Genomic DNA, 14,459 nt, shown 5'->3' with positions numbered 1-14,459 from the left:
TGGCTATGGCGGAGGCGGGGTGATGATCGCCAATGCCGCCCCAAATTCTCTCTGGATGAGCACAGAGATGGCCCTCACCACCGGGGGGATGATTACCGTCGCGGCGGCGCGATCGCTCAGCTCCATCGCCAGCTTGAGGAAGCTGCACGGGGACTCCTGGATCGGCCATTGCAATCCATGCCCGAGGCTCGTCTTCACGTCCTGCCGGCTGCGCCACAAGAATCTAAGGTATTATCCATCGAAATCCTTGTAGAGCATTCTTTCTCGCTTTTCTTCTTTCTCTTCTCTGACTCGCTACCTCGCAGGAAAAGATTACAAGCGGAGAAGAGCGCCCGAGAGCGTCTCGCGGTTGATGCCGAGGATTTTCCATCGGAAGAGGCGAGAGATGAGGGCTCCGAGGGGGAGAAGAATGTCCAAATGCTGGCAAACGGTCCATTCTTTCCATCGAAGGACTCCAAGGTTCTCCATAGCAGCAGTTTGAAATACCAACTTTCTCATACGTTCTTTTCTTCCTTCTTTTTGTATAGACTGAGGAAAGTCTGGACGTGGAAGAGAAGCGGTCCTTCAGTGTTAGCATTGAAGACCTGCTGCTAATGATCAGAGAAGCCGAAAAAAGTGGGTACTGTCCTTAACAGGCCTTGAGTTTTCGATCGTGTTCACGTCCTGATTGAAATGTTCTGGTTGAAGATATTCTACTCTTGAACCAGGTCCGAGCTCGAGCGCTCAAAGACCTCCAGGAATCTCGCCGGGAGAAGGATAGCTTGCGAGCAGAAGTAGAGGTGTTGCGGACGAGGCTGGCCGAGTCAAGTGCAAAGATAAAGCTGGCCGAGCAAGAGAGATTAAAGAATGAAATGCTCCAGGACGAGGTGCAAATCCTCCAAAAGAAGCTGAAGGAGAAAGAGGACTCGCAACAACAGGCCCTGACAACCAAAAGCTCTAGTCTCAAAGGTACTAAATTTGAGGAGGAGGTGGAATCACTGAAAGCAAGTCTTGCCGATCTGAGAAGCAAGGATGAGCTGCTGAAACAACTACAAAATGATAAAACAGAGCTTCAAGACAGGCTCCAGTCGTTAGAGTCGAGGCTGGAAGAGAACACGGTGTCCCTTACGGACCTCAAGAACGCAAAGGCTGAAAACGATACACTCAAGGAAAATATTCGTAAGCTGCAAATGGAGCTTCAAGTTGCCGAGCTATCAGCTACAGAAGCATTCAAACTGTCCGAGCAAATGCTTTCTCCTACGACGACTGGCTCGGAAGCTGTTGGAAGCACAAACGATAGGCTACTTTTGGAGAACCGCATGCTACAAGAACAGGTCAAGAAGCTGCTAGTACAATTGGCTCAGGCCGAGAGTCAGAAAATACTTCTAGAACACGCTCAAGCTGACAAGAAAGCTCTCAAGGAACAGGTTCAGCTGTTACAGCACCGGCTACTGGAATCGGATGCCGAAATACGAGCACAGCTGCAAACTTATCAAGCGGAGGTGGAAGGCTTTCAGGCCAGGCTTGAGCGTCTGAAATCAGAAAAAAAGTCGGGGATATTACAGGTTCCAGCAGGAGAAATGCCATGGGATTTCTGGACGGGTATACATCTTCGTATAGATGCGTGGATGCTGGATAAAGTTATCACTGTTGAGGATGGCGAGGAACTAATGCTAATGGCATGGCGCAGAGATGCACGACTTCGAGATGCATTTGTCCAGCTGCAGGAAAAGAGCAACGAGGAGATCATGTCTGGTCTCTTGAAGCTTGTCAACGATCGAAAGAGGTTAGTGTCTGGAATGAGAGTGCTTCCTTTTCATTCTTGCATTCTTCACTCGCAGGCCGGGGCTGTACGTTGTTCACATCGCAGCAGAAATGGCACCAGTTGCGAAGGTAAAATTGTGGTTGTATAAGCGTCTGATATAACCAATCTTGGTATTACCAGGTTGGTGGCCTGGGGGATGTTGTGACTGGTTTAAGCCGATCCTTGCAAAGGAAAGACCACTTGGTTGAGATCATCCTTCCCAAATACGACTGCATGGATTACGATCGCATAAAAAACTTGAAGGTATTGATTTTTTCTACCGGTCCCTCAGCCATCTCTACTTGATAGGTTCTAGATATGGAGCTTTTATCGTTTTTCGACAACAAAACTTTCAAAAACAAAGTTTGGCTGGGCACTGTTGAAGGTGATCAGAATCTCGTCATACTTGTTACGCTTGAGCAATTTGCGCTTGCAGGTCTCCCTGTTTATTTTATTGAGCCCTTTCATCCGGCAAATTTCTTCACGAGGCGCACCGTCTATGGTGAAAGAGACGACTTTAGGAGGTTTACGTATTTCTGCCGTGCTGCTTTAGAGTTTCTTCTGCAAAGCAACAAAAGGCCTGACATAATCCACAGCCATGACTGGACTTCTGCAGCAGTAGTATGTATTTTACTCTTATGTAACTTGGTTTCGGACTAACTTCACATTTCAGGCACCATTATATTGGGACATTTATGTTCCTTTAGGATTGAATTCAGCTCGGTTGGCATTCACATGCCACAATTTTGAGTATCAAGGCACGGAATCTCCTGCAGCTTTGGCTGCCTTTGGCTTGAACGTGCAGCAGCAATTCAGACAGGATCGAATGCAGGACAGTTTCATGCATGATAGAGTGAACCTGTTGAAGGTGGTATTTTTACAGTCCTCCTGTTTTTCTCATGTTTTATTCTCAGGGAGGTATCGTTTTCTCAAACATTGTCACGACCGTTTCTCCAACTTATGCTCAAGAAGTCAGATCGCCGGAGGTACACATCTGACTCACTGAGAATAGAATTAATCACTACGTATGACTTGACTTGACGACTTTGTTGTGCAGGCCGGCCGAGGACTGCAAGTCGCACTCTCTGTACATTCAAACAAGTTCTATGGAATTTTGAATGGAATTGATGTTGAAGCCTGGGATCCTTCATATGATCCTATACTGCAGCACCAATACAGTGCAGAAGATTTGAGTGGCAAAGCAGCCAACAAGGCTTCTCTTCAATCTCAATTGAGACTAAATGTCGACAAAAAACGGCCCTTGGTAAGTTTTTTTCTATTCTTGTTTTGTGAGATTTTAAGACCAGGATTTCAGATAGGATGCATCACTAGGCTTGTACCCCAGAAAGGCGTACATTTGATAAGACATGCAATATATCACACTGCAGAAAAAGGTGGACAATTTGTTCTGCTGGGGTCTAGTCCTGTTCCTGAAATTCAGGTGCGTTCGAGTGACTTTCTTTTCATCTTTTCAGTTCCTGACATTTTACTGCACTACAGCGTGAATTTGAAGCACTTTCTTACAAGTTTGAAGGCCATTCGGATGTGCGGTTGCTGCTAAAGTACGACGAGCCTTTGGCACATTCAATCTACGCGGCTTCGGACATTTTCGTCATTCCATCGGTGTTTGAACCATGTGGACTGACTCAGGCAAGTAGCTATCCTCAATTGTCAAACTAAGAAGATCCTTTCCTTGTCGCGCAGATGATTGCCATGAGATATGGGTCCATCCCAGTAGTACGTAGAACAGGCGGTCTAAATGACAGGTCTTTCTTTTCTCTTTGTTCTTTTCTCCGTCAAATGCATGATGACGAGCTGCTTGACGCTCTCCTACGTTCTGTGCAGTGTCTTTGACGTCGATGACACGACGATTTCGGAAGAAAAACGCAATGGATTTAGCTTCTCGGCGGCTGAAATTCAGGTACAACTAGCTGTTTTCTGAAATACTTTTTCCATAAACCATTGTTTGCATCGCAGGGATTGAACTACGCACTAGATCGTGCAATCAAGTACTACTTGGAAAAGCCCGGGTGGTGGCAACAGCTTGTGAAGAAGACAATGCGGCTAGACTTTAGCTGGGACTCCTCCGCTGATCAGTACATCGAGCTTTACAGGCAAGCTATCAATCGCGCAAGGTCCAGGGCACCTGCATAATAGGCATTCTCTCGCTCCATTCCTCTTTTTACGTAACGCGTGTATATACTACGAGGAGCTGTAGGCTAAACGGGAAGAGTCTCTCCTGGGCTGGGCCATAGAATTCTCGACAAGAATGGCAACATTTGGAGCCTGGAATTGGATGGACGTAGTCCCTTCTCGTATGCGGTACGTCTGTGTCCTTTTTCTTTCATTTGTTTTTCTTGAACTATTGCTATGTTGTTTTGCGAAGGTACGAGCATAAAAAACAGGTGGTCAGCAAGAGGTGTGATTTTGGAATCCATGGACATTTCAAGTAGGGGCTCGGCTACTCCGGATACAAAGAAAGTGTCGAGGGAGACAAATTTTACACTTACTGGCGGATCAGTCGTAGCTTTAAGAATCATCGCAGTAGGGGAGAATGTCATTCAAACTTCCAAAAATGGGCGAAGTTGATCCCATGGTGCGATGTTCTTGTTGATCACAGCACGTAATCCATGAGTTGCAATCATGCACAAGTTTTCGATGCCTGTGCTCCTTGAATCAGGCATGATGGATGTTTTTCATGATCCATCTTTCATACGTTTTGATTCTTTGATCGACCTAAAATTATTATATTTCATTAAGCTAAGTTGATAAATATCAACCTTTTAGTGAATGACATCAAGCGAGCGAGGTGGTGAAGGAGACAGTCTGGAGAGGGCTTCCACAATGGTACTGCTGAATTATATCCGCCAGCGAGTTGACAATTCGACTATCCATGGGCTTCACCAAGGGATTCCTCTGCGGGACTAGCACAAAATCGTAAGTATGGTTCTTTGCACTGAATGGATTTTGGTATGGGATGTTCTTGCTGGTATTGGAAGGAGCAACATAAGGCTCCAAAATGCTGCTCTTCACAGCTCCTGCAAAGCCAAGCCATGATCAATAGATTTGTCTTAGTCTTGTTCTACACTTACCAGTGCTACCCGCTGGGATGTTTGCGATCCAGAAGTTGATGTAGGGGTAAACTTTGTTTGGTGCTACCAGTGCCTTTTGATCCGCCATGACCACCGAGAAAAGACGAGCAGTGCCATTCTTCCCAAATCCTTGGATATCAACAGTGGGGGCCGCGTCAGTACTGCTCAAGGGGATGAAATTGCCATTCCCGACCGTGGTGGAACCGTACTGTACCAGCAAACCCACAGAAACTTGAGCCAACAAGGAGAAAAATACCAAGGAAGACACCACTGAAGTTGCCATTAGAAAATTGATTGATCAAATGAAAGATGTTTTACGTTTAGAATTCCTCAGGATTTATACAAAGGCTTGGTGCTAAATCTATCCATCCCACCTTTCTATAAAAACCTATGGTCCGAAATCGATTAAGATATTTTCAATGTAAATTTTCAGGAACATTCTCCCGGCAGGTTTCTATAAAATCCTATTGAAATCACTGTTAGAATTGCTTTCCTCTTTGTTGTCGCATGTTATACATTGTCACGACAGTCGTAAGACACGATCACACTAAAGAAAACGTGGTGTTGCTTCTTTGGATCCAAATCTTTACAACCTTGAAAAAGTTCTTCACGAATTATCTCCGCTCTTGTATCCATAACCTTTGACGCAGCGAAAAACTCATAGACCACGAGCCGCTTGACGCTTGGAAAGTAAATACACACCACGAGACGCTTGATGCTTGGAAAGAAAGCGAGAGAGAGAGAGAGAGAATACATTTGATCTCGACACTTCTTCTTTTGACTTAGAAAGCCTCGCGCTAAGCCCGGTTAATTTCAAGAAAACTACCTGGAAATCACATCACTTCTTCTTTCCTGCCTTTTGAGCCTCTCCAGAAGCCTTGACCTGAATGGGAGCAAGCAAGCACATCAATGGAGAGAGAGAGAGAGAGAGAGAAAGCAGACCTTCTTCACTCCGCGGATCTTCTTGGCCCTGTTCTTCCTCTCCTTGAGCTGCTTCCTCGACTTCTGCTCCCTGGTTGCAAGTCCGTTCTGCAAAAGATGCAAGGGGAAAAGCTTCCAGAGTTAGAGCGCAAGTCGAGAAACCATGAGCTCACTTCACTCACCCTGACAAGCCGATACTTGGGCTCGAACTTCTTGGCAGCCTCGACCGAGTCGTAGATGAGACCGAATCCCGACGACTTTCCGCCGCCAAACTTGGTTCTCATCCCAAACACGAACACCGCCTGGGGATCACGGACCTCGTAAACCTTGGCCAGCTTCTCCCGGAGCTCAGCCTGTCCGACCGATCCACAACCCACATTCTCTTAGCCTAGGCTCGAAAACAATCTACAAATCCATCCCACCTTGGAAACATTGGCTCGCCCCGGATGAAGAACCTCCACGACCTGCTCAACCGTGTTAAATCAGCTCGAAAAACTGACGATCGGCACTTACAAATTGCCTGCGAAGGAGGAGACGATTCGTCATGAACTTGCGCGTGCGGACAGTGTAGTTGCGATCCGCCATCGCGCGCTCTCCCCTCTCCCTGGATTAGGGCTCATGACGGCCAAAGCCCTAAAAACTTTTATTGCCTACGTGGCGCTTACGTGTCTGCCACGTGTCAAAGAGCAAACCTTTCATCTCCAACACCGATGATCCATGGCTTAAGGGCAGATTGCCAGGGAATCGACCAAGCTTATGGTAATCTGGTCCCAAACCATTTGCTGTGACGAATTGGAGATGGAATGAGAACTCCACAATGTGGCTCTTGATCGCTGCTCATGATCAGAGTGAGTCATGTTTGCAATAGCGATACCTAGCTCATCTCCCAGCCTCCAATTCTTCTTTCCCGTACGTGCAAAGGCTTCTCACAGCTTTAGCTCCTCTCTAGAGATTCTCCCTTTCCAGATTTCCAGCCCAAGGGGGCTAGGAGCTTCCACTTCCCAAAGTATTATATCTATATGCGATCCTTTGCCACTTTTGGAGCCTGGAATTGGAGGGCTCGTCGTTCTTGCGTGTAGTTTAGCTCGCAATCTATTGTAGTACGTTCATCTTTTCCAATTTTGTTCTCGTTCGTTTTGGCTTTGATAGCTACGACACCGCATTTGCTCTCTCGCCAAATTAAAAAAAAGGGGAAAGGCCCAATCTTTCGGGGGGACCAGCAGCACGAACCAAGCACTCAATCTCTCAGCGCCAAAACAAAAAACAAAAAAAAAAAAAATTAAATTTTTTTTAAAAAAAATTTGTCTTTGGGTCAAACAATCAAAGAGAAAAGACTTCGTCCAGTTCTCTTCCTCTAAAGCCTTGTAATCCCAAATTCATAACTTTGAAAGGGTCCTCCACTGGCCAATTATTTGGGTCGCTTTTGCCACGTCAGCCCCACGGCCAAAAGAGTACCTGGTCCGCCGCCGTCCATAAAGCTCATGACGTGGCATGAAAATGGAGAATCTCTCTCGCGGGCAAACCGGCTCCAGCCGGTCGCATTCCGTACGTCTCCCTCTTCCTCAGTGCTCTCGTTCCTCACCAATGATGGAGGAGGCGGTAGTCGCCACGGCTTTCTCTTCTTTTGCGCCCTAGATTTGCCAGGATTCGTCCCGGTTTTATCGCCGCACTAGAACTCTCCCTCGGCGCGCGAGATCGTGAGTGATCGATCGCGGTATGGAATTTTCGGGCGCGGTAGCTTCCTACATTTTGCCGCAGTCGCACGAAGGGTAAATCGCGGGGATGGCGATGGTTGGTTTCGCCTAATTCCCCACCCTTGACACCCCCACTTCACCTAATTCCCCACAATCCCCACTTCAATTCCTCCCCACATTGCACGATCGAGCAGAGAGGAGCGCGCTCTCACTCAGGCGACTTCGTTTCCTTCGATCCTTCGATCCACATTGATTGATCGAGCAGAGACTTGAAAGGTATGCGCCAATCTCGCTGCGATCTAGGTGACAATGTGGCCATTGTAGGAGATTCGATCGATCGATCGATTGCTTGATTTAGAAACAATTGGGATGTCCCGGAATTGCGATGATCCCCTGCGATGGCTCAAGCCACTCCTCCACACCAATTTCTTCCACTCGTGCCAAAAGCACCCACATTTGAGCCGCAACGAGTGCAATCTCTACTGCCTGGATTGCCCCGGCCAGGCAATTTGCTGCCCGTGCACGATTGACCATCGAAATCACCGTATGCTCCAGGCAAGTTATATCATGGTGGGTGATGATCACGTTTTGATCAAATCATCACCATCATAGAAAATTGGTTTTAATTTTTCTAGTTATAACTCTGGATCATTGTTTCCAGATCAGACGCTCGTCCTACCACAATGTGATTAGAGTTTCGGAGATCCACAAGGTGCTGGACATCACGGGCGTCCAAACCTACGTGATCAACAGCGCCCGCGTCGTGTTTCTCCACCACAGGCCGCAGATCAAGCCCGTGAAACCATCGCTCAAGACTTGCGAGATCTGCGAGCGGAGCCTGCCACAAAGCTACCGCTTTTGCTCCCTGGCTTGCAAGGTTCGCCTTCCTTTCTTTGCTCTCCGTAATGCTTGCCATGGATTTGTGATTAGCTTGCGGGGATCACCCATCTCAACGAGAAATTCGTGCCTCGGGAACCCAAGCGAGACAAGAATGGTGGCAACAAGCAACAACCAAAGCAACACCAAGAACAACAGCAACAGCAACTGGATCACGAAGCATACGAGGATTTCATGGATCATCGCAAAGTTGATGGTGCCAGTGCCACCGACAGCAGCAGCAGCAGCAGCAGGATCAATGCCGCTAAAATTCCAGACTCCACGCTGCTCGGCTTGTCGCCTCCAACGCCTCCACCCATTATCGCAAACATTGACAGAAGGAATCCCAGCCGACGAAAGGGTTTACCTCAGAGGGCGCCACCTCTCTAAAAATCCAAAAAAAATTCCAAAAAACACTATTCTATATCAATAATAAATTTTCCTGTGGAACAATCTACCCAGCTATTATTGTAAATTACACTGATAAATGCATGAATGAGTGAGAGTGAGAAAAAGAAAGATAGATGGTTTGAGTCACCGCAGAAGAGCATAGTCACAGAAGAGAGTTCCACTTAAAATCCGCCCGCCAAATTGCCAATTGTTGGCGTGATTTGTGATGTCACACTGGACCCCCAATTCCTCCACCACAGTCTCTTTTTTTGTTCCTTTGCTTTGCATGGAGGATATAAGTAACACGTTGTTGATCTTATCCTTGGTTGCAATCTAGTTTATTATTTAGATTTATTCCCTTCCTTTCTACAGTATACGAATATACCTTTGGTTATATACGTGGACCTTTTAAAATGCCAAGTGTTATAGACGACCAAACCTGTGCTGTCCGTTAGTTCACCAACAAAGCAAAAGCTTTTCTTGTTAAACCAGAGCGTTACCAAACCCAGATGAATCCTCACTTTTGGTAGTTTGTTTGCCGAAGCCAGCCCTAGAAAACGCGGGGTTGACCGTGGCTGACCTCGTAGCTTCCGGGTCAACTCTGGAATACGTGTCGTGTAAAAGGCGCCAAGGGCGGGGATTGGCTGCCGGGGTCGTCGTGCCGTGTCACCCATGGATTTCCGTAATGACATGGCCGCCGAGAGAAAAGAAAGAAGAAATGCGAATCCCTTTTCGTCACACACCTAACGATCATCCTTGCGTGTCTAAACTTTGCACAAATTGCCGCTTTCTATCCTTGCTTGACATCAATCAAGCACAGAGAGAGAGAGAGAGAGAGGAGTCGATGTGATCAAATCTTTATTTTTTTGTGCGATGGGTAAAATTCAAAGCCATCGTTTTACTCTTGTTTTCTTTCGTTTTTATCTCCATGACCTTCATAAACAGCTATCTATTTATCTATCTACAAAGGTGTGTGTGTGTGTGCGTTGTCGTAGTTTGGAGACGCGAGAGACGTGGAAAAGCTTGTAACTTGTAAGTAGGATCTTCTACGACGGCTCGTGGAGATTCACATACACAAGGATTGGGAAAATGTATTTTCTTTTCCCACAAGAAAAAAAGCTTCCACGATGAAGCTACACCGCAGCTTCATAGTGATACGACCATTCAAAGTCGGCAAAGGACGCTATGACATGAAGCTTCGAAGTAAACATGAAAAGTAGAGAGTCAACGCTAGTCCAGTCAGTCCACGCGCCAGCTTGGACTTTATAACCTTGGCCACGTCCACATCAACGTCCGTCGTGGCAAGCCACGGCAGCATTGCCTCACCAAACCCCCGCCGCCACGGGGATGACAGCACACCACGTCATCGGCGCACGCAATTCGTCCACGTGGGGAGCCCGTGCCCCTCCGATTCGATCATGCTATGGCTTACGAAGTTGCCGGGCATCGGAGAAGCCGGGCGAGACGCAATAGCCGGGCGCCACGACAGCAGGCGCGAGAATCTTCTCCTTTGCTTTGGCCAGCGACGTGTCGTCGTCTTGACCGTCGGATGCGCCTGGCGCGGTCCAAAGAGGCTGTGCCTCTAAGGGGGCCGCCTCTACTCTTTGGTCTTCCCTCATTGTGGAGAGAAGCAAAGCCTAGTTTTTAGCCGATTTTTTTCACTCCACTCTCTCGCGAGCCGCGAGGCGTTTGCTTTTTCCTTTGCTCCCAGTCGAGGGAAAATCTTCGTCTTGGCTGGGCAGAAACGCTCGCGCCGCGACGGCCCACGAGCAGGAAGCGCGAGAATTCGATCGATTTCGGGGCGAATTGGCAGCGCCCAAGTGCGGATTTGGGCCCCGGCGATGCTGCATTAGCTCACATTTCGTGTCGGTGGTGGCGGCCAGGGCGGCGTGAGCGATCGCAGCGCTCGCGATTGTGAGAGCGAGAGCTACATTGACGTGCATTACGCGGGGACCGGAAATTCGCCGCCACACAAGGGGAAGAACAGAGCACCCAATTTCCACGCGATTCTCGCGTGCGATCGTAGCACCTCATCGATCGATCGGGAGGAAGAATCGAGCTTGGGAGCGATGGTGGTGAATTTCGACCGCCAGACTTACAACGCGGAGCTCCTCCTGCCCACGAAATTGGAGAAATTGGTAAGTTTCCCCCGAGTAGATTTCTTTAGTGTAGATGAATGTTGGTAAAAGCGAGAATTCTTTTCACTCTGGCCGAGAATCTCACCGATTTTTTTTCTCTCTTTTGTTCTTCCCAGAAGCCCGGATACCAAATTGGACCGCTGTGGCTGCGGCCTCTTCTCACCACCAAATTCTTCGACACTTGCGAGGTCCATGGCGACAGCAACCGTAACGAGTGCAATCTCTACTGCCTGGATTGCCGAGGAGAGGCGCTTTGCTCGGGCTGCTCGCCACAGCACCGCGATCATCACGTTGTCCAGGTGAGAATCGATCGATCAACTCAGAAAACCACTGTTCTTGAGCCAAAGTTCTAATCTTTCTGTGCGATTTGGCGAGTGTAGATCCGGAGGTCGTCCTACCACGACGTTGTCCGCGTATCGGAGCTCCAAAAGGTCTTGGATTTGGGAGGAGTGCAAACATACATCATCAACAGCGCGAGAGTGGTGTTTCTAAACGCGCGGCCGCAGCCCCGCCACGCCAAGGGCGTCACCAAAACTTGCGAGATTTGCGACCGGAGCTTGCTCGACACCTTTCGCTACTGCTCACTCGGCTGCAAGGTAAGAGAAACACCGGATTTCTTTCCATTCCACCGAGAAGCTTTGCTCGATCTCCAACTAAAAGTTTTGCTTTGATCGTTTCCAGTTGACCGGAATCCGACGCCACAATGACATGACCTTCCACTTGCCGCCCAAGAATCCACAGCCGCCACAGCAGCAGCAGCAGCAAATTCTCGAGGATCACCATCCGCAAGTCTCCGATGATCATCACGGCCAAGAACAAGAGGTTTCTCACGAGCAAGGAAGCGTCACGACCGCCATGGCGGCTGTGGATCACGTCGAGAGCCCTCTAGCGCCGGCGATTCCCACGAGGAGCAGCGTCGTCTCCGAGGAGACGAGCTCCGGAGGGAGCACGATTGTAGGAAAGAGGACGCGATCGTCGCGCAAGAGCGGCACAACCGCGGGCGAGCACCACATCGATCATCACCAGCACCAGCACCAGCAGCAGAGCCAGAGCTCGCGATCGCGGGAGGAAGAAGAGGATCATCTAGCGGATACCATCGCCAAGAGCACCTCTCGGTCGCAAATTCCAGTCATCGATCACGACACGAGCTCCATCCAGAGGAGCCTGGGGACGCTCAAGCTGGGGCGGCCATCGCCATCGCCGTCGCCGAGCGTGAGCATGGAAGAGGCGGCGGCGGCGGCGCGCGTGGTGAAATCCAAGAAGCCGCCGGGAAGTCCCATGGCGGTGAATTCGCCCGAGCTATCGCCGCCCACACCGCCGCCCACCAGGACCGCCAAGCGGCGAAAGGGGACTCCTCACAGAGCCCCCTTTGGGAGCGCCATCTAGAAGAACTCCACACCAAGCCTACGATCATACACTAGACACTACACTCACGTCTACACTCACACTCACGTAAGATCAACCATACGATCATCACACACACCGCAAGATCGGATTGGATATCGCCTCCACTCGCGATCCAAACTCCTTCGTCGTCTCGTCACCGATCGATCGTCACGCTGGGATCGTCTCGTACACGGTGGTGGTGGGTCTTTCTACAAGCCGGCCGATCGATCGACACGCGACCATTTTGTAGATATCTGTGCATTCTCTCTACTCCTCTCGGCTTGGATCATACGTAGGCCGCTACTCCTCCTCCTCCTCCTCAATCGATCGCCCAGGAGGGATCCATCGATCGAAGAGGAGATCATAGATTGTATAGTCATCACGGTTTGCGGGGGAGTCCATACGTACTGGACCCGATGCACCGGCAGAGCAATCGTTCTCTGGATGAATCCATAGGTAGAAACGATTAAGTTGATGACATAGAATTCACTCCAAAACTCTCTTCTTTCTTTCTTTTACAAGTCATAGCAGGATTTGGAATCGGATTGTAGGGCTTGTTTAGGGACCACACTGACAAGGAGATGCGAATTAAGCGGACAAAATCACTTTTTTTTCTTTAAAAAAAGAGAGAGAGGATTAGATTAGAGGCTAAACACTTGGGTGGTGTGGACAATGTGAACTCCTCCGATTCGATGGGTCTTGGGTTTTTTTCGTCCGTGTTGTTTCGTGGGTCGCTTGGATCGCACGCAAGGATCTTCATTATACCGCGAGGAATCTCCCATCCCGGGTGTGAGGGAATCTTCGTCGCGAGCCTCGCCACGGCGGCAGTCCACTATCGCCAGGAACACTCACAGCGAGGCTTGTGGTTCCAACTTCTTTGTTCTCCGAATCACTAAAAGCTATGATTTCGTCTATGCTTGCCCGAATCAAACAAAAGCCTGGCTTGAAACATCTAGATTCTCGAGGATGGAGGATGTTGCGAGCCTCGTCAAAGTTGCCAACTCTAGCTCATATTTATGTTTTCGTTTTCTTGCGCTCGACTCGGGTGGTCCAATCCCAATCCATTCCATTTTCTCTGCGCTGTGATCTGGTGACCTTCTTCCTCCGTCGCCCTTTCCAGAAACTTACGTGGTTTTGGCGTGGCTGCGCCAGCTTTTTGGGATTTCGCGATTTTGGCAGGGCTTGCGCTCTCTGTTCTTCGTGGCATTGGGCGTCCAGGACGCCACCTATAGGATCAAGCTCTCGATCGCTCCATTTGGACGAAATCGTTGCCGCACATTTGGCACGGCCCGGGATTGATCGACACGAGAAAAAGGATGAGACAAAAGAAAAGGGGCCAGATCAGAGACGATGGAAAGGCCGCCACCACGCGCGTCGAGTGAGAGAGCAAAAAAAAAGAGAGAAGGATGTGGGGTTTTGGAGGGGTGGCCCTCGCGCCACAATGGCGACACCCCCCGTACCTGGGCCGCTGGATCAACGATGGCGCGCCAGATAGGGTTTAGGTTTTCAAATTTTCGAAAAAAAATTCGATTTTTTTGAAATTATTGCCGCCAAGGAAAGAACCCGCGAAAGTTCCGTGTCATGGGTCACTTGTTGGAGTTATCTGGAGCCATGTGTTTTGACTCTTCTAGGGCTTGGGGCTCCACACATGAATTGTGTGTGAGAGGGTTTAACTCCAAATGGGCCACAGTGGCAGCTGCCTAGGAGAAAAAAAAACCAAACGGTGGGCGTACGGAGGGTGTACTCTTCCTCTTTATCTCTTGGGGAGTGTTGTCAAATTGTTTGATAGCTCCTCACGGCTCTACCCTGAGAGCGCCAAGAGTGAACGATAGCGAGTGATGAGATCAATCTCTTGCCAGCTTTTTTTCTCATCCCCTAATAACTATGGCGTCAATGTGGAACGAAAAAACCAAAGGAGGCGTCTCCGCCAACCTTCGATCAGACGTACACGACTTGATAAATAGTCGACACCTAATACCGATGTATCGATCCATTCCAAATCTCCACTTCTGACTTAGTTGACATGTGTCGCCCTCGAGGCCATGGGCGAATATGCCCCGGCATATTAGGGCTGACGCGACCGATAATGGCCGGCAGGGGCGAATATGCCTCCGGCATATTAGGGCTGACGCGACCTCGGGATATGCTCCGGCATCTTTGGCTCACGGCATATTCCGTT

The 14,459-nt window shown here is 49.0% G+C and overlaps 4 protein-coding genes across 5 annotated transcripts; 3 read left to right on the top strand and 1 right to left on the bottom strand.

Moving 5' to 3' along the window:
• Nucleotides 1-8: 8 nt before the first annotated feature.
• Nucleotides 9-4,446, top strand: LOC9659755 (probable starch synthase 4, chloroplastic/amyloplastic). Of its 2 annotated transcripts, XM_024674253.1 has the most exons (17): nucleotides 9-228; nucleotides 306-459; nucleotides 528-615; nucleotides 688-1,765; nucleotides 1,821-1,872; nucleotides 1,925-2,047; nucleotides 2,093-2,168; nucleotides 2,220-2,404; nucleotides 2,457-2,651; nucleotides 2,698-2,769; nucleotides 2,841-3,047; nucleotides 3,099-3,224; nucleotides 3,284-3,433; nucleotides 3,488-3,549; nucleotides 3,629-3,704; nucleotides 3,761-4,105; nucleotides 4,170-4,446. In XM_024674253.1, the coding sequence occupies exons 1-16, from the start codon at nucleotides 23-25 to the stop codon at nucleotides 3,935-3,937; spliced, it is 3,027 nt and encodes a 1,008-aa protein (XP_024530021.1). In that variant the 5' UTR covers nucleotides 9-22; the 3' UTR covers nucleotides 3,938-4,105; nucleotides 4,170-4,446. The 2 variants fall into 2 exon arrangements, with proteins under 2 accessions (XP_024530021.1, XP_024530022.1); XM_024674254.1 differs by lacking the exons at nucleotides 3,284-3,433; nucleotides 3,488-3,549; nucleotides 3,629-3,704; nucleotides 3,761-4,105; nucleotides 4,170-4,446 and having other exon boundaries at nucleotides 3,091-3,172.
• Nucleotides 4,447-5,561: 1,115 nt separating this feature from the next.
• Nucleotides 5,562-6,413, bottom strand: LOC9660647 (40S ribosomal protein S24-1). The gene is made up of 5 exons (XM_002969330.2): nucleotides 6,310-6,413; nucleotides 6,219-6,260; nucleotides 5,979-6,149; nucleotides 5,818-5,904; nucleotides 5,562-5,758 (listed from the first exon to the last, which is right to left on the bottom strand). Exons 1-5 carry the CDS (start codon nucleotides 6,379-6,381, stop codon nucleotides 5,714-5,716), a joined length of 417 nt encoding a protein of 138 aa, XP_002969376.1. The 5' UTR covers nucleotides 6,382-6,413; the 3' UTR covers nucleotides 5,562-5,713.
• A 929-nt stretch (nucleotides 6,414-7,342) lies between these two features.
• Nucleotides 7,343-8,827, top strand: LOC9660646. The gene is made up of 4 exons (XM_024674369.1): nucleotides 7,343-7,766; nucleotides 7,815-8,045; nucleotides 8,152-8,367; nucleotides 8,421-8,827. Exons 2-4 carry the CDS (start codon nucleotides 7,860-7,862, stop codon nucleotides 8,754-8,756), a joined length of 738 nt encoding a protein of 245 aa, XP_024530137.1. The 5' UTR covers nucleotides 7,343-7,766; nucleotides 7,815-7,859; the 3' UTR covers nucleotides 8,757-8,827.
• Nucleotides 8,828-10,362: 1,535 nt separating this feature from the next.
• LOC9660645 lies at nucleotides 10,363-12,785 on the top strand. Its single transcript, XM_024674423.1, has 4 exons — nucleotides 10,363-10,894; nucleotides 11,011-11,193; nucleotides 11,275-11,490; nucleotides 11,576-12,785. The coding sequence occupies exons 1-4, from the start codon at nucleotides 10,826-10,828 to the stop codon at nucleotides 12,278-12,280; spliced, it is 1,173 nt and encodes a 390-aa protein (XP_024530191.1). The 5' UTR covers nucleotides 10,363-10,825; the 3' UTR covers nucleotides 12,281-12,785.
• The last annotated feature ends 1,674 nt before the right edge of the window (nucleotides 12,786-14,459 follow it).

This window comes from Selaginella moellendorffii, unplaced genomic scaffold (assembly GCF_000143415.4).
Source record: "Selaginella moellendorffii unplaced genomic scaffold, v1.0 SELMOscaffold_12, whole genome shotgun sequence".
NCBI lineage: Eukaryota > Viridiplantae > Streptophyta > Lycopodiopsida > Selaginellales > Selaginellaceae > Selaginella > Selaginella moellendorffii.
Note: the sequence above shows the minus strand (reverse complement) of the source record. Positions and strands in the feature narration are given on the sequence as shown.